This window comes from Dipodomys spectabilis, unplaced genomic scaffold, assembly GCF_019054845.1.
Source record: "Dipodomys spectabilis isolate Male_0828 unplaced genomic scaffold, ASM1905484v1 ptg000039l, whole genome shotgun sequence".
NCBI classification, from domain to species: domain Eukaryota; kingdom Metazoa; phylum Chordata; class Mammalia; order Rodentia; family Heteromyidae; genus Dipodomys; species Dipodomys spectabilis.
Window position 1 is genome coordinate 6461361 of NW_024870716.1, and position 17959 is coordinate 6479319.

General features: G+C 38.4%; 1 protein-coding gene and 1 non-coding gene across 4 annotated transcripts in view; one reads left to right on the forward strand and one right to left on the reverse strand.

The window, feature by feature from the left end:
• The window catches only part of Yaf2 (YY1 associated factor 2), an 88660-nt gene extending 71311 nt beyond the window's left edge, over positions 1 to 17349 (forward strand). For all 3 annotated transcript variants that reach the window (XM_042677657.1, XM_042677659.1, XM_042677658.1), the window contains 2 exons: positions 14748 to 14900; positions 15953 to 17349. In XM_042677657.1, the coding sequence (XP_042533591.1) occupies positions 14748 to 14900; positions 15953 to 16190 (391 nt within the window). In that variant the 3' untranslated portion in view covers positions 16191 to 17349. The remainder of the gene's footprint in view (positions 1 to 14747; positions 14901 to 15952) is intronic.
• LOC122106390 lies at positions 38 to 166 on the reverse strand. The gene has a single exon (XR_006147163.1). It is a non-coding gene; the product is annotated as a small nucleolar RNA SNORA40 (small nucleolar RNA).
• Positions 17350 to 17959: the final 610 nt, after the last annotated feature.

Consider the following 17959-nt stretch of genomic DNA (forward strand, 5'->3'; position numbering starts at 1 on the left):
TAGCAAACCCCCATCACTTGACAACTATTATAGGAATCATATTCCTTCTTACATGTACCAAAAATTCATACTCAATAATGAGTTTGGGTTGCAAAAGAGGATTTACTGTTTGCACCTGTCTGTAAGGCTTTGTTACAAATTAAACAAAGACACACAGACAAGTCCTACACTATTGGTCGTTTTAAGCAAAAGAGTAACAGGTTTTTTTTATTTTTATTTTTATTTTGTGGGGGGGGGGGGGGGGATACGGTCGTGGAGCCTAAACTCTGGGCCTGGGCGCTGTCCCTCAGCTCTTGAGCTCAAGGCTAGCGCTCTACCACTTGAGCCTCAGTGCCACTTCCGGCTTTTTTCTTTTTTCTTATGTGGTGCTGAGGAATCGAACCCAGGGCCTCATGCATACAAGGCAAATGCTCTACCACTGAGCCACCTTCCCAGCCCAAGAGTAACAGTTTTAAAAAATTACATTTGGAAGAATCACAGTGGCTGCTTTGTGGAATGATAACAGAAAATCAAGGAATATTAGATATGAGATTACGAGGATGGCATCAGTGGAACTGGTAAAGAAATATTTATTTCCAGATATATTTTGGCAGATAAGTAGAAAGGATCTGGAGGTAAATTAGTTTTGTGAAAGGGGAATGAATACTGCTTCCAAGCATTTGGTCTGAGATACTAGAAGAATGGAGTGCTATTTAAAACTAAGATGAAGAAACTGTCAAAAAGTGGAGTAGAAGGAAAAAAATCGAGGATATTTTTAAACAAAATATAGGTTCTATTGAAACATTTAAGCAGTTATATATATATATATATATATATATATATATATATATATATGTTTGGAGTTATATGTGTTTGGAGTTCAGGGGAGATTTCTGCACATACGAATCTGTCTGGGCATTTTCATAGAATCTGAGCCTGGTCCCATTCCTACAGTCTCATTTAAATGAGGCCCAAGCTTTTTTGTTTTGATCAGCAGTTAAATTTTTCTTCTAACTTTTATTAAGGCATAATTGATGTACAATGAACGTCACAATTAAGGTGTACATTTATGAATACACCAGTGAAGCCATCACTATAATCAAGCCAATAAACATATTCATCATACTCAGACCATTTTTTTGTGCTCCTTTTTAATTTTTCCCATTCTTAATCTACCTCTTGTGCCATCTTCTGTTAGTGGGCAACCAATGATCTTCTTTTTGTCTTTTAGATTAATTTGCATTTTCTAGAACTTTACACAAATAGAATCATACAGTATATGCTCTTTTTGGTCCAGCTTCCTTTACTCCTCATCCTCATAATAAATCATTATTATTTCTGCTGGTACTGGTGTTTGAACTCATTACCTAACACTTGCTCAACTGGCACTCTACCACTTCAGCCATGTCTTTAGCCCTGCTTTTTTTTTCTAGTTATTTTGAAGATAGAGAGTCTAGTGAACTTTTCTGTCTTGGCTGGTCTCAAACCAGCATCCTCCAGATTTCAGCTTCCTGAGTAGGATTACAAGTGTGAGCCACTGGAGTGTCTAGTATAGTTACTTTGCATCCTGGTTGCTGAGTATCAATAGCCTTAATTTTTGTTGTATTACTTTATGGATGTACCACCATTTTGCCTTCAAAGCCAGTCCAGAAAAGTTGCCACGATCCTGTTTCCAATTAACTAGCAAAAAGCTGAAAGAGGCTATGGTTCAAGTGGTACAGCAGCAGTCATAAACTCAAGCCCTTGTGCTAGTGGGAAAAAAAAAAGAAAGGAAAAGGATCCCAGGTGAATTTCAATGTGGAGCCATGATCAAGATTGTAAAGATGATATTCAAGGTCAAGGATGGAATAAGCCACCTAGAGGAGCACTTCTGTAGCAGTAGCCTGCGTGCAAATTATTAGAATCTTGGATCGAGGCCTAAGAATTGGAGTTTTTGAGAGGCTTCCTGGTGCTGATGCTCTTGGCTTCTGAACCACATGATGAATAGCACTGTTTTGAAAGGTTAGTGAGAGAATATATAATTGAAAGTTGAGTCTTGTGCCACTCTGTGGGAAGTAATCAATAAATGTGACTGTTAAAGAATAGCTATGAGGCAGGAGGTATGAAAGAAGACTGTAGTATCAATGGAAATGATGAGGAGGACAGTTAAATAATACACAGGAAAGAAATGAAAAGACCTGGTATTTATTTGTCTAAGAGAATAGAGCATAACTTATTTGTAGCTTTGAAGATTGCCCCTAGGTTTTTTAGTTAAGTGGAAATCTAATACCCAACTGTGATGCTGCTCAGTGATGTGAGATGTTTTTCAAAAAAATTAATTACTGAACACTCTATCCTAGCTTTTATGAAACTGATGTAAGTAATCTATTTTGTCTGTGCTTATTACCAAGGATATCTTAGAACTTGCTGAGGAATCAAATCTCCTCTGCTACTTTACCTCCTAGGAGCTAAGGGAAAATTGTGTTCTTGCATTCTACAGAAGTGTTTGGTTTTGAAAATTAAATATGAAAGATTTGGAGTAAAATCTCTTTTAAATAGTGCTTCATAGACCCTCACCCCCTCTAGTATTGTGGTTTGAACTCAGGGACTGGTGCTTCCTAGGCAGGTGCTTTATGAACTTGAGCTATACTTCCAACTCTCCTACATACATTATTGGAATGATGCAGGATATTTTTGCATTCTATAAAAAAAAACCATAGGCAAGTGACAAGAAAGAAGGTTAACACTGAACCTCAGAGATCAATAACTCATCTTTTTCATTCTTTTTTTTTTGTCAGTCGTGGGGGCTGAACTCGGCCTGGGCGCTGTCCTTCAGCTCTTCAGCCCAAGGTTAGCGCTCTACCACTTGAGCCACAGTGCCACTTCCCGCTTTTTCTGCTTATGTGGTGCTGAGGAATTGAACCCAGGGCCTCATGCATGCAAGGCAAGCACTCTACCACTGAGGCAACTTCCCAGCCCCAACACCTCAACTTTATATAGACATTTTTTGGTTTCACTTGTTAAAATTCCTTGTAATATTTTATTATTGTGATTCTGCTGCAAAGTCAACAAGATTTGAATATTATTATGACAGTTAATATTTGAATTTTTCTGAAAGGTCAAGTAATGCTAATATTAGCGATATTACTTCCTTATTTGTTGATGGAGAAATACCATAGTTATTAGTTAATATTATGAAAAATATATTATAAAAGAGATTACGAAAAAGTACATCAAGCTTTGATTTTCATGAAAAAAGTAAATGAGTCAAGATGGTATCAGCAGTATTTTCATGAATGTGGATCTATGAAAGTTGACATCTGATCAATTCAGTGTTTACACAATTAACAGTTGTATTTACATATCATATTTTCTTTAATATCAAGACATGTTTACATCTGACACAAATAAGACCTGCTGTTATAGATGATAATAATACAAAAAAAATGGGTAAAAGAGGGCTGGGAAGGTGGCTCAGTGGTAGAGTACTTGCCTTGCATGCATGAGGCCCTGGGTTCAATTCTTCAGCACCACATAAGCAGAAAAAAAAGCCAGAAGTGGCTCTGAGGGACAGAGTCCAGGCCCCACAACCAGACCCCCTCCCCCCAAAAAATGGGTAAAATAATGTTTTACAGAGTAGTGCTCTAGTTAGCTGGGAAACAGAAAGATAAATAACCACAAAAAGATAACTAACCTCACAGGGGAGTAGAATGTCAAGATAATCACATAGGAACTTGCAGAGGCCTTAGGAATGTTTGGCAAACACTTCTTTTCTAAAAGTTTTTTTTTTCTAAATGTTTTTACCAACAACTAAAAAAAAAACATCAAATAGAACATGGTATGTAAATATGCTCTGTGTACTGTACACAGAGCAGTACAGAATGAAGGCAACTAATGCTAATTAATGTATTCTTTTTTTTGGGGGGGGGGGCTGAACTCTGGGCCTGGGCGCTGTCCCTCAAGACTAGCACTCTACCACTTGAGCCACAGCACCACTTGTGGCTTTTTTCTTTTTGCTTATATGGTGCTGAGGAATCAAACCCAGGGCCTCATGCATGCAAGGCAAGTGCTCTACCACTGAGCCACCTTCCCAGCCCCTTAATGTATTCTTTAGGTTAATTCACTTTAAAATGTCCAAATGAGGGCCGGGAATGTGGTTTAGTGGTTGAGTGCTTGCCTAGCATGCATGAAGCCCTGGGTTCAATTCCTCAGTACCACATACCACATAAGCAGAAAAAGGCAGAAATGGTGCTGTGGCTCAAGTGGTAGAGTGCTGGCCTTGGGCAAAAGAAGCTCAGGGACAGTACCCAGGCCCTGAATTCAAGCCCAGGACTGGCCAAAAAAAAAAAAAATCTCCAAATGAAGTAGTAAATCCTTTATTTCAAATTTATTGAAAAAAAAAGCCCTTTCACAGGAAGGACCTTCCTGAACAGAGTCCCAGGGTCACAACAAATTGGAGAGAGACTCAACAAATGGGACTACCTTAAAATAAAAAGTTTCTGCACAGCTAAAGCTATAGCAACCAAGCTAGGAAGACAGCCAACTAACTGGGGAAAAATATTTGCCAGCAGTATATCAGACAAGGGGTTAACATCCAGTATATACAGGGAACTCAAGAAACGAATCCCTCCCAAACCCAACAGACCAATTACTAAATGGGCAAGGGAACTAAAGAGACTTCCAGAAGAAGAGAAAAAAATGGCAAAGAAAGGGCTGGGAAGATGGCTCAGTGGTAGAGTGCTTGCCCTTGCATGCCTGAGGCCCTGGGTTCGATTCCTCAGCACCACATAAGCCAAATGAAAAAAAAAAAAGCCGGAAGTGGCTCTGTGGCTCAAGTGGTAGAGCGCTAGCCTTGAGCTGAAGAGCTGAGGGACAACGCCTCATGGGGTTCAGGCCCCATGACCGGACCCCAAAAAAAAAAATGGCAAAGAAACACATGAGGAAATGTTCACAATCCCTGGTTGTAAAGGAAATGCAATGTGGAAGAAATAGCTGTATTGTCAAAGATCATAGAATTCACAAACTTTATAGATCACAATAATGACAATTTGCCTCATGAAGGTTAGAATATGTTTGTGACTTTAAGTATCACTATCTCACAATACTGTGAAATGTATGTAATCACTTTTTCACAATAAATTATTTAAAAAAAAAGAGCCCTTAATTTTTGGGGGGAAGGTGATGGGGATTGCTATGCTAGAAAAATGTTTTTCCATTTAACCACATCCCTACTTCAAGGGGGGTTGGAGGGAGAGAGCAGTATTGGTTTTGAACATAGGACCTTGCATTTGCTAGATGGCTGCTCTGCCACTTGAACCATATCCTAAGCTCTTTTTGCTTTAGCTATTTTGTAGGTAGTGTCTTGTGTTTCCCCCTGGCTGGCCTCGACAACATTCTCTCACTAATATTCTTGTGTATAGTTGAGATGACAGGGGCATACCACCAGAGATGAGGTCGTCTGTGCTGGCCTTGAATTAAGATTTTCTCTATGTGTGTCTCCCTAACCTGGAATTATGGGTTTGAGCCACCATGTCCAATGACAAGATAAATGTATTTTCAAAGAGGATCAAGTTACTTTAAAAAAAAATAAAAAGGAAAAATTAAAGACTCAGAATACCCTGGGCTATGGTAGCTCATGACTATAATCCTAGCTACTCAGGAGGCTGAGATATGAAGATCATGGTGCAAAGCCAGCCCTGGCAGCAAAGTCTGTGAGACTCTTAGCTCAATTAACCACCAGAAAACTAGAAGTGGAGCTATGGCTCCAAGTGGTAGAGTGCTAGCTGTGAGCAAAAGAGCTCATGGACAGCACCCAGGCTGTGAGTTCAAGTTCTACAACTGATACCCCCCCCCCCCACACACACACAGATTCAGAAGACAAGAAGGGCTGTTTCATTAAGCATTTAATGAATGACTACAGTCTCTGAACTTGTTATCAATGCTTCAGTAATGAAAAAACAGCCAGGCACCAGTGGCTCATGCCTATAATCCTAGCTACTCAGGAGCCTGAGACCTGGAGGATCAATATTTGAAGTTAGCCTATACAAGAAAAGGATTCAGTCTCCAAAATAACCAGTAAAAAGTTAGGCTGGAGGTGTGGCTTAAGTTGTAGAATGCCAGCTGTGAGCAAGAAATCTGGGTGAATTCAAGCCATACATTGACAAGCATGCATACATATGCTGCATACAGTGTTTATGAACACTCTCTCCTTCCTTCCCTCCCTCACAGATTTCCCTGCCCATTCTGGCTTTGAACTACAATCCTCAGATCTCACTCATGTTAAGAAAGTTGAAGCTGGGTGCTAGTGGCTTACTCCTGTTATCCTACCTACCCGGAGGCTGAGATCTGAGGATAGTGGTTCAAAGCCAACCTGGCAGTGGCTTCCTTGAGACTCTTTATCTTTAGTAAACTACCAAAAAAGCCAGAATGGCTCTGTGGCTCAAATAGTAGAGTACTAGCTTTGGGGAAGAAACAGCTCAGGGGTAGTACGTAGGCCCTGAGTTCAAGACCTGGTACAAAAGAAAAAAAAAAAAGTTAAGTTTTCAATATTAACTGAACTTCTGCTTTCTGCTATGTAATAATATTCCTTAACATTGAGCTAAGAACAAAAAACAATTATTCTAATAAGGTAGAATTTAAAAGAATTAGTATGAGCCAGGTACTAGTGGCTCACCCTGTAATCCTAGCTACTCAGGAGGTTGAGATTTGAGCATCACAGTTCAAAGCCAGCCTAGGCCGAAAAGTCTGTAAGACTCTTATCTCCAGTTAACTACCAAAGAAAAAGGAAGTAGTGCTGTGGCTCAAGTGGTAGAGCACTAGCCTTGAGCTGAAGAGCTCAGAGACAGCGCCCAGGCCCAGAGTTCAAGCCCCAGAACTGACCAAAAAAAAAAAAAGAGTATTGTTCTAAAATACAGATGCACACATTATTTTTTCTCAAATTGGATCTAGTTTTAGATACTCTTTCTTAGGCAGTTATTTTTATAAGGATTAATATTTTGTGTTTTCTTTTCAAGGTCTTCAAAGGAGTAGAAAATTTACATACATTAAAAAAAATTACCACATAGAGTTTTGGGCCCTTTACTGTCTAATAAGTGTAAAGTGAGATCTTAGTGCTTTTACTTCTCTGGCGTCTTCCCATTATTTCAACATACTAGGAAAATTATTGCATCTTTTTTTTAAAATTTTTTATTGTGAAAATACCGTACAGAGGGGTTACAATTACATGGGCAAGATAGTGAGTACATTTCTTTTTTTTTTTTTTTTTTTTTTTTTGTCGGTCGTGGGGCTTGAACTCTGGGCCTGGGCGCTGTCCCTCAGCTCTTCAGCTCAAGGCGAGCACTCTACCACTTGAGCTACAGCCCCACTTCCGGTTTTCTGGTGGTTTATTGGAGATAGGAGTCTCACGGTGTCTCCTGCCCGGGCTGGCTTTGAACTGCGATCCTCAGATCTCAGCCTCCTGAGTAGCTAGGATTACAGGCGTGAGCCACCAGCGCCCGGCGTGAGTACATTTCTTATCAAGCATTGTTGACTCCTCCTTTGTTTCCCCATACCATCCCTTCCCCTCTCCACCCCCACACTCCCCTACCACCACCATCCCCACCCCACCCCCACACCCCACCCTGCCAAAGTTATAAAGTTCATTTTTCCACATAACGTCTTGTACATCTCATTGTTGTAATGGGTCCACCTGTAACCCTATTTAAACAGTTTGTTTTTTCCCTTCCCCTCCACAAATTATATCAACATCAAATACAGTGAAAGCAGGGCTTAAACCCTGAGAGAGGTACATACAAAGCAACAAAGAAGTCATCTGATACATATGTTGGAAACAATCCTATTGCATCTTTAATAATCAATTTCTCCCAACTCTGTTAGAAAAGAAATTAAAATGATATGCAAACAGAAAAAAATAACAGAACCATCCAGAAGGATGATCTAGCTTTGAAATATCTCCTTACTATTGTATTATCTTTTAAGACTTATTAGAGTATAATAAAGTCTAGAAACGTTCGTTTTTTTGTTTATTGATTGCAGTATTAAGAGTTTGAATTCTGGGCCTTGTACTAGAACAGGTGCTATACCTTGAGCCATGCCCCCATCCTGTTTTTCTTTTTAATTTTTTTCAAACAGGGTCTTGTATTTATGCAAACAAGTCTGAACTGTGGTTCACCTATTTATACTTCTCTCATTCATGCACACCACAGATGCACACCACTATACCCAACTTGTATTGGTTAAGATAAAATCTTGGTACTTTTTGCCTGGAGAGACATTGAACTACAAACATCCAAACTGTGTCCTAAGTAGCTAGGATTACAGGCATGAGCCATTTGTGCTCAGAGTAGGCTCCATTTTTCTAGTCTCTTCATCACTCAAGTTTCTTGAACATAATAAGCATTATTTTTATTGTCTGTTCATAATGACAAAAGGAGAAAATTGACAAAGTTGATTTGCAGCTTAACTAAATCAGAAGGTAAATACAAAGAGATTGGCAGTAAACCTGAGATGGTAATGATAAGATTGATCACATACAGGAAATCTGACTGAGTTGTCAAATGACAACATCCTACATCATTTTTTCTCAGACTGATAAATTGATGCATGAAAATATATTCCTGAGGACAAAAAGGAAATAAAATTTATCATATAAGTAGTCATTCAACAGGTTTTCTTTCTTTCTTTCTTTTTGTGGTATTAGGATTTGAACTCAGGGCCTTGGACTTGTTAGGCAGGCAGCCTACTACTACGTAAGCTATAACCTCAGCCAGGATTTTGCATGCACGTGGAGGTGGGGAGGCTCTACTACTTAAGCCACAGCTCCCCTTCTGGCTTTTGGATAGTTAATTGGAGATGAGTCTCTGACTGACTTTCCTGACTGGCCTAGCTAGTTTTGAACCTTGATTCTCAGGTCTCAGCAATCCTCAGATCTCAGCTTTCTGAGTAGCTAGGATTATAGTTGTAAGAGTACCTGGCTATATATTTTTTTTCACTTCTGTGCTAGTCCTGGGGCTTAAACTCAGGGCCTGGACACTGCATCTGAGCGTCTCATGTGCTCAATGCTAGTGCTCTACCACTTAAGCCAAAGCTCTACTTCCAGCTTTTTGGGGGTAGTTTATTGGAAATAAGAGTCTCATGGACTTTCCTTCCCAGGCTGGCATCAAACTGTGATCCTCAGATCTTAGCCTCCTCAGTAGCTAAGATTATAGGCATGAGTCACTGGCATCTGGCTGTATTTTTATTTTTGAAAAGGTCGGAGTGTCTGTGTATTGGGGGGCTGGTATTTGCTATAATGCCTGGCAGGCTGTGTTTCATGAACAGAAAGAATTTTATCATATTTTGCAAGTATTTTGCAACAAAAACTTGAGACTGTCTAGTTTTTCTGTATAAAGATATGATTACATTTATTTTCTATATTGATGTATTAGTTGATAAAGTTAAATAGATAGATGCTGGAGGTAGGTATCCATGCCCCTCATCTAAAAATGAAAACATTCATAATTCTGAAACAAAAAAAAATGGCTGGTTTTTCTTGAAAGAAGGCTTTCAGAACAAAGTGTTTTGTGATGTAAGTGTGAAGTAAAGTTATTACATTCTCCCCCCCACTTCCCCTGCAATACTGGGGATTGAACTCAGGGCCTCCTTACTGGACAGAACTCTAGTATTTGAACCAGACCTCAGTCAAGTTTTGCTTTAATAATATTTTGGATACAGTCTCACAGTTTTGCTCTAGGTGGATGCTTGCTTGACTGCAAATCTTCCTTCCTAGCCTCCTTTTTTGAGAGTCACACAAGCAGCCACAATTTTATTGCTTGACATGGTAGGCTGGTGCTAGGGAAACTTCAGGGTTGTACTTCAAGATGGGCCAACACTGCCAGTATTCATCCCTTTAGCCAGCGTTTCTCCCCACCCAGAACAAAGGAGGGCCTGCACACGCTGAACACAAAGAGCTCAGAGTAGATGTGATGAAGCCTTCCCAAGCTGTCTCACTAACTCTTCCAAAGTCCACTTCCTCCAGGCAGCCCACCAAAACTGTGTCAGTGGAAGGAAGTACCCATGCCCACCACAACTGTACCATAGTAGGAAGGAGGGGGGAAATTGACTTCATGTTGTATCTGTGGCACCTAGATCTGCCTCCCTTTCTTTGGTCAGCTCCTTTAATGAACTCCCACTGCTCAGAGCCACTAGAGGGACAGAGAGGAGGCAGTGATGGACAATAACCTAAGTAAAAATGGATTTCCTGCCAGGACAGAGCCCCAGAGTTCCCAGATTATACCTGAGCCTCCCCTTAAGATAGACTCACAGATGGAATTGCAGATAGAGGCTACGTTGCCCAGCTTACTGATGGAAATCTTACTAACTTTTTGCACAGTCTGGCCTCAAACTGCATTCCTTTTGATCTCTGTCTGAGTTACTTGAATTACAGACACATGCAACTATGCTAGGTGCAAATGTATTTGAAATTAGGAATCATCCTTTTTAAGATAGATATGTTCTTTTTTTTGGGGGGGGGTCCAGTTGTGGGGCTTGAACTCTGGGCCTGGGCGCTGTCCCTCAGCTCTTCAGCTCAAGGCTAGTGCTCTACCACTTGAGCCACAGCGCCACTTCCGGCTTTTTTCTTTTTACTTATGTGGTGCTGAGGAATCGAACTCAGGGCCTCATGCATGCAAGGCAAGCACTCTACACTGAGCCACCTTCCCAGCCCTGATAGATATGTTCTTAGGAGTAGACATAGGAGCTGTTGAGGCATTAGTTACATTTTTTAAAAAGCAGTTTCAGGGCTGAAGTATAGCTCACTGGGAAATCATGTGCTTAGAATATGCTTGATCTCTGGGTTTGTCCCCAGCACCAAGAAGCACTGTTTGTCCACTTCATATCTATTAAGTCCACCTTCTGTATTTAGGGGGTTGTACATCCATGGGTTAAACTAACCACGTGTTGGGATTTTTTTTCCTCCCTCAATCTTTAAGGGAAAAATTGCCTCTATTCTGACCACATACAGACCTTCTAGTTTCTCATTCCCTAAGCAATACATTGTAAGAACTATTTAAATAGCATTGATATGTGGTTACATACTGTTAAGTAATCTAGAGATGATTTAAATTATACTGAAAGAATTGCACAGATTCTATGCAAATACTATGACGTTTTATATATGGGACTTGAGCCTCTGAATTTTGATATCCTTCAAGTAGTGGATAAACCATGTGCTAGAATTAGTCCTGTTCTCTTACTGAGGGATAGTGGTATACCTTTATCACAGAATAAAAATTAGGTTACTATATTTTTATCATCTTAATAAAAAAATTAACAACATTATTTGTGCTTTTTTTATTTCTTCTGTAGATTATTCATGAAATGACTTAAAAGTGTTAAGATTGAAGACCCTTGTGATGTCTCTTTTCCTTGGGGTAGTAATGGTTTAAAACAAGTTATTTCATCTCTGTCTATAACAGTTCCCCTGTTTTCAACATACTTTTTGCATGCACATTGTAGTGCATACTTTTAGTCCCAGATAGGAGGATCTAGATTTCAGGTTAGCCTAGGCAGCATTGAACAAGACCCTATCTCAGAAACAAACTTGGCATGGTTGTATAGTACTATAATCCCAGCTGCTTAGGTGGCAGATGTAGGGAAATCTCTGTCCAAGGTGGGCCCTGCACAAGTATGTTAGACTAAAAGCAAAAGAAGTGAGATCTGGCTCAAATGGTGGAATGCTTACAAGACCCTGAAATTCAGTCTCTGTCCTACCTAAATATAAGAGCTTTTCCCAAAATTTACTATATATAGTCTAGTTTTGATGTGGCTTCCTCCCTATCAGAATCTGTTGCATTGGTAATTAGATTTCAACATAAGAATTTAGGGCTAGGACACATATATAGACCATAATACTCACCCACAGAATGTTAGATATAAGGGAAAGGAATCTTTTTTTTTTTGGGTCCGGTTGTGGGGCCTGAACTCTGGGCCTGGGTGCTGTCCCTCAGCTCTTCAGCTCAAAGCTAGCACTCTACCCCTTGAGCCACAGCGCCACTTCTGGCTTTTTTCTTTTTGTTTATGTGGTGCTGAGGAGTCGAACCCAGGGCCTTCAGGCATGCAAGGCAAGCGCTCTACCACTGAGCCACCTTCCCAGCCCCGGGAAAGGAATCTTGTATGTTTTGCTTAAGAAATTTGTGTTAGTTGAGAAGTGAGGAGGGCTTGTGAATCATTCACCATGTCCCTGATTCTACTTAACTCTACCACTACTTATTCATTTAAGTGCTTTATTCATTCTTTTTTTTTTTTTTTTTTTTGTCTGTCCTGGGGCTTGAACTTGGCTTGGGCACTCTCCCTGCACACTTCAGCTCAAGGCTAGCGCCCTACCACTTGAGCTTCAGTGCCACTTAAGTTTTTTTTTTTTTTTTTTTTTTAATTTCTGTGTGGTCTGTTAACAGACTAAAGTAGCTTTAAAAAGGTCCCTTGCCTGTAGCACATTTCTGCTTAAGATTGATATCAACACTTTGTAAAAGTCAAGTCTGAATTTTTGCTGGGACCTCATTCTCTTAACTTTTCATTATTATTTTCTTCTCCCCTTCTCCCCCTTTTTCTCTGCCCTTTAGTTCAAACTTGATGGTACAGTGGTAGTACCAGGATTCATTGACTATATCTCACTTCTTCAAGCTCTGCAGTGTGGTCTCGGAATCAGAGCTAGAAGCATAACTAGCCAGGAATAGATTTTCTTAGGTTTTATCCCAAAGCCATTGTAAGAAACTAGAGGTAGGGTTTAGCAAGCTGAACTAATATTCTAAGAGATCCCAATATATTTAAATTTGAGAACCATTTTCTTTCTTTCTTTCTTTCTTTTTTTGTCGGTCGTGGGGCTTGAACTCTGGGCTTAGGCACTGTCCCTGCGCTCTTCAGCTCAAGGCGAGTGCTCTACTGCTTGAGCCACAGCACCACTTCCAAGAACCATTTTCTGAGAACCTTTTTATCTTTATTCCTTTAACAAGTCTAGTCACTGATTACTATACTTTCAATATAGATTTAATTTGTGTAACTCTTAAGCAGTCTAGATCTCTAGCCCTGATTCTTCTATCAGTCTTACTTTTAAAAGTTAAATAACTAGGATAGTAATATCTACCTGTCCTGGATATCCTTCCAGAGCAACATACTATGTAGCTGTAAACAGAATTCATGATCCATCTCCTAAAATTGTTTGACATCCTATTTGCTCCCAGCTTTGCAGCTGTGCATACTCAGTGATACAACATTTTCTCATTATTTTCTATTTCATCCTGCAGTAGATGAACACAAGAGAAATGAAAGATTATAAAAGCAAAACAAACCTGTTCTATCTGAAATAGGATAAGGATTTTCTAGACAGTGAACTTACTGTCATTTATAGCCCTTTATATATATATATATATATATTTTTTTTTTTTTAAGAGAACGTGTTTATTCCATGATCAGTACAGACACATGTTCACCGTATCCAAGTCAAACCAGTCAGTGACTCCCGAATTTGGCCAATACCAAGCGAGGCACCAGCATAGCCCTTTTATATTTTTATCTTACTCTCCTTATTTCTTCCTTCAGAACTTAGAGACTGTTTACTCTGAATCTTGACCCCAGTTGCACCATTCTGTCTTAGACCTGGAGAGATCCTTGAGATGGGCCAATAGGGTGATAGTTAATACTAGCAGCAAAAGGTGAAGCCAGGCAACATTTTGAAAGATAGGCCTGTGGAAGTTCTGCAGTAGGTTCTTACTGAATACTTTCAAAATCAATAAGCAGGTAAATCTTAAAGCAGTCAGTAGATCTCCAATGTCAGAAATGCATGTTGAGGTTGTGGTTGCTCGCATAAGGAGTTTTCAAGGGTTTTTGAATGATAATGAGTCAGAAATACAACACTCAATATTTATTAAACAAATAAATGGGCTGGGCGCTGGTAGCTTATGCCTGTAATCCTAGCTACTCAGGAAGCTGAGATCTGAGGATCGTGGTTCAAAGCCAGCCAGGGCAGGAAAATCCATGAAACTCTTATCTCCAGTAAGCCACCAAAAAACCATAAGTGGTGCTGTAGCTCAAGTGGTAGACCACTAACCTTGAGCTGAAGAGCTGAGGGACAGCACTCAGGCCAGGAGTTCAAGCCCCACAAACGACAAAAAAAAAAGAGAAATGAGAAAGTGGCACTGTGGCTCAAGTGGTAGTACGCTTGCCTTGAGCTGAAGAGCTGAGGGACAGCGCCCAGGCCCAGAGTTCAGGCCCCATGACTGACAAAACAAAAACAAAAAGAAGAAAGAAATGAAATTTGTAATGGACAGAACAAATAGTTGTTGTCACAGGTTCTTAGATATCTCCTCTGAAGGACAAAGGATAAATTAAAATTGTGTTTCAGAGGCTGGTGTGTAGGCTAGTTGGGGGAGCTCATGCTTTACATATGCAAGGCTTTAGAACCAATAGTAGCACCAATAAAACAAAATGCTACTGAAATGTAAACTTCTAAATTTAACCTTTAAAATTCATGTTTAATAATGTGTGCCTCCTCATTTTCCTTGATATACAGTATAAATAATATCTGCTGTATGTTTATACAGTTACATTTTAGTGGCTTGACCTTATAACTTGCATCATAAAATTCTATTTATTACAGTTGTTTTTGTTGAACAGGAAAGATAATTTATATTTTAGATAGAAGGAATTTTATACTTGGAAGCCTTCATAATATATACCTGTTCATATAACATGAGATATTCTTCCATGAAAACATTTTCATGTTATAATTTAAACCTTTCTTTTTAACATGCACACAGGAAACCTCGGCCTGTCTCCCAGTTGGTGGCACAGCAGGTTACCCAGCAGTTTGTGCCCCCTACACAGTCAAAGAAAGAGAAAAAAGATAAAGTAGAAAAAGAAAAAAGTGAAAAGGAAACAACTAGCAAAAAGAACAGTCATAAGAAAACCAGGTAAATTTGAAGAGTGTATTTCTGGCATCTTTGAAATAATCAACTTAACTATTTAGTCTTTTTTTTTTAACATTGACATACTCATATACACAGGTGAAAATAAAATATTTCATGTCCTTTATTATGAAGTATCACAAAAATGATTTTTTTTCTTTTTCTTCCTGAGTTTGAAAGATATATCAGAAGTCAAACCAGAGGTCACAGATAGAAGCTTAAATATGAGACTATTTTCTTTTTTTTTGCTTTTCACTAAAATTTTTTTTTCTTGGTCGGTCATGGGGCTTGAACTCTGGGCCTGGGCGCTGTACCTTAGCTCTTCAGCTCAAGGCTAGCTGAGGAATCGAACCCAGGGCCTCACGCATGTAAGGCAAGCACTCTACTATTGAGCCACCTTCCCAGCCCTTCACTAAATTTTTTAAAGACATGGTCTCCCTTCTTTTTTCTTCTTTAAAAAAAAAAAAGAGCTACTTGAGCTGGGTGTTGGTGGCTAATGCCTGTAATCCTAGCTACTCAGGAGGCTGAGATCAGCGGATCATAGTTCAAAGCCAGCCCAAGCAGGAAAAGTCCAAGAGACTCTTATCTCCAAATTAACTACTAAAAATCTGGAAATGGTCCTTGTGGCTCAATGTAGTACAGCCACAAAAGCTCATAGTTTAAGCTCCAGGATGGGCACAAAGGAAAAAAAAAACAGGTACTTGAAATCTAGGGAAGTGGTATTCAAAATATTGAGCTGATATTTATTTGCTTGGGTCTTGACCAACCAAATGGTAGAATAAATTAAAGCATAATTTAAAAAACCATTACTTCCTGGCTTTTTCCAGTTTTTGTTTGCTTATTTGTTTTTTGTCACATTGAAGATTTGTAAATGAGTGTTTTGATTAATGTCAATAATTTAAAATTTTTAATGGTATTTTTGTGGCTGTTACACAGAAATTCCTTTAAACATAAATTTGTTCATTTTGTTACTTTTGCCTAACATATTATTTTAGCATTACTTAAAAATTTAGTAGAAGGAAAAGCTAGTTTAAAAATTCATCATGTTTTGTGTTTAGGCCAAGATTAAAAAATGTGGATCGGAGTAGTGCTCAACACTTGGAAGTTACAGTTGGAGATCTGACAGTGATTATTACAGACTTTAAGGAGAAAACAAAGTCACCGCCTGCATCTAGTGCTGCTTCTGCAGACCAGCACAGTCAGAGCGGCTCCAGCTCTGATAACACAGAGAGGGGAATGTCCAGATCGTCCTCCCCAAGAGGAGAAGCCTCGTCAGTGAACGGAGAGTCGCATTAAAGATTATTTTCTCGGGTTTCTTAGTCACTTCTGTCCTACCATGCAAATACACAAGAGTATGCCAAGAAGTACCACATTTTCATGACAAACACATTTGTGCACAATGCATAACTTGAGTTTTACATAATATACAAATTGGTCAAGAATTTGTTAAGAGTTTATTGCAATCTCTGCCAACCAAACACTTCCCGATTTAACATTTTGGTCTCTGCAGTTAAGTGCCATGAAAATGTGGTCGAATTATTCATTATGCAGTGTTACTGGTAAGTCTATTTTCACTTTTAGTTTAGTGAATTCTAACACATAATTCTTGAATTCTCTACTATCGGCATGTAACGAGTTTAAATTTTTTATTACATAGTGCAAGCTGCCTAAATATGTATTATTTGAGAATTGTGAAACAAATAGTTATATGTACACAAGTCAAAGATCAACTTAATCAACTATTACTGCAACAGGATTTTCTTAATGGTTATCCTCTTAAAGACACCTGCTGGTACTTGGTGTGGTTAATAAATAGGAAGGTTGTTATTAAATAAAGCATTTCTATGAACCTTGCCAATATTTTGACACGTTTTTCTAAATTATTCTTTCTGAATTATGTTTCTGGTTTTTTCCATTTTTTGTGATTTTTGTTTTTGTTAGTTTGCCTATTTTTCAAAACATTCATTTGCTGTAATGTTTACTAGCAGACTGGTAAACAGTAAAACTGATTATTTAGTTTTATAATTCAGGTTTAGTGTTATTGTCATTGAACACTGGTATTTTCTGTATTATATAAAACATTAAAATTCAAGTAATTATAAGCATTTGGCAAAATAGAAAAAGAATCTTGCCATATTTTAAAAGCTGCAGTTTTGGAAAAGCTTTAACTTAATGAGGGTTTTATCACTGTTTCCTTGTTTCAAACTTATCCAGGGTCATAGAGTTATGAATCTAATACAGAAATGGGAACTGTTGCACAGAGCTTGGAAATAACTAATCTTAAGTCAGTTTAATTGGCCTTTAATGGAATATAACAGTTCTATGAAAATCATAATACTCTATTTTCAGACACAACTGCCAATTTATGCATTTATCAATACCCAGAAATAAAAAGATATTACAGCCCCACTCACCATTATGTACAATTACCAATAAAATATTTTTTATGACTACAGATTTTGCATTTTTGTTTACAACTAAATATAAAGTGTGTTATGTTGTATTTAGAAATCCAAGTTGGAAACCACACAGTATTTCTTAAACTCTCCAAGGGTCTTGTGCTTCCTCTATTTGCTTAATAAATATCCACATATAGGAGACATTTGAAATGTAAATCAACCTAAGACTATATCTTGGATACAAAATAACACATAAAAAGCATCATGATAACATTTTAAAGAAAAAATAAAATTGTAGACCCTGACAGTTGTGGTATTTGGTGGTTTCTCGTGATAGTGTGATTTTCTGTTTAATTGCAGTACTTTTTACAGGCACAGTGGTACTGTCTTTTGTAAGATGCTAGTTGTGAAGTACAGTTAATTGCAAACAGTAAAAGTCTGTGATTAAGACATTCATATACCTCATTATTTAGTGGTATTAAATGAATTAAAATTTCTGTTCATTATAAGATATAATACTTCAAATAGGATACCAACAAACTGATTATGTTCTTTCAAAACATTTTTTTCATCTGTTTTTCATGTTTCAAATGTTCTATATATTCATTTTAGGGGATAGCAAGAAAATAAGAATAATAGTACAGTAGTAGGGATATTCTTTGTTCT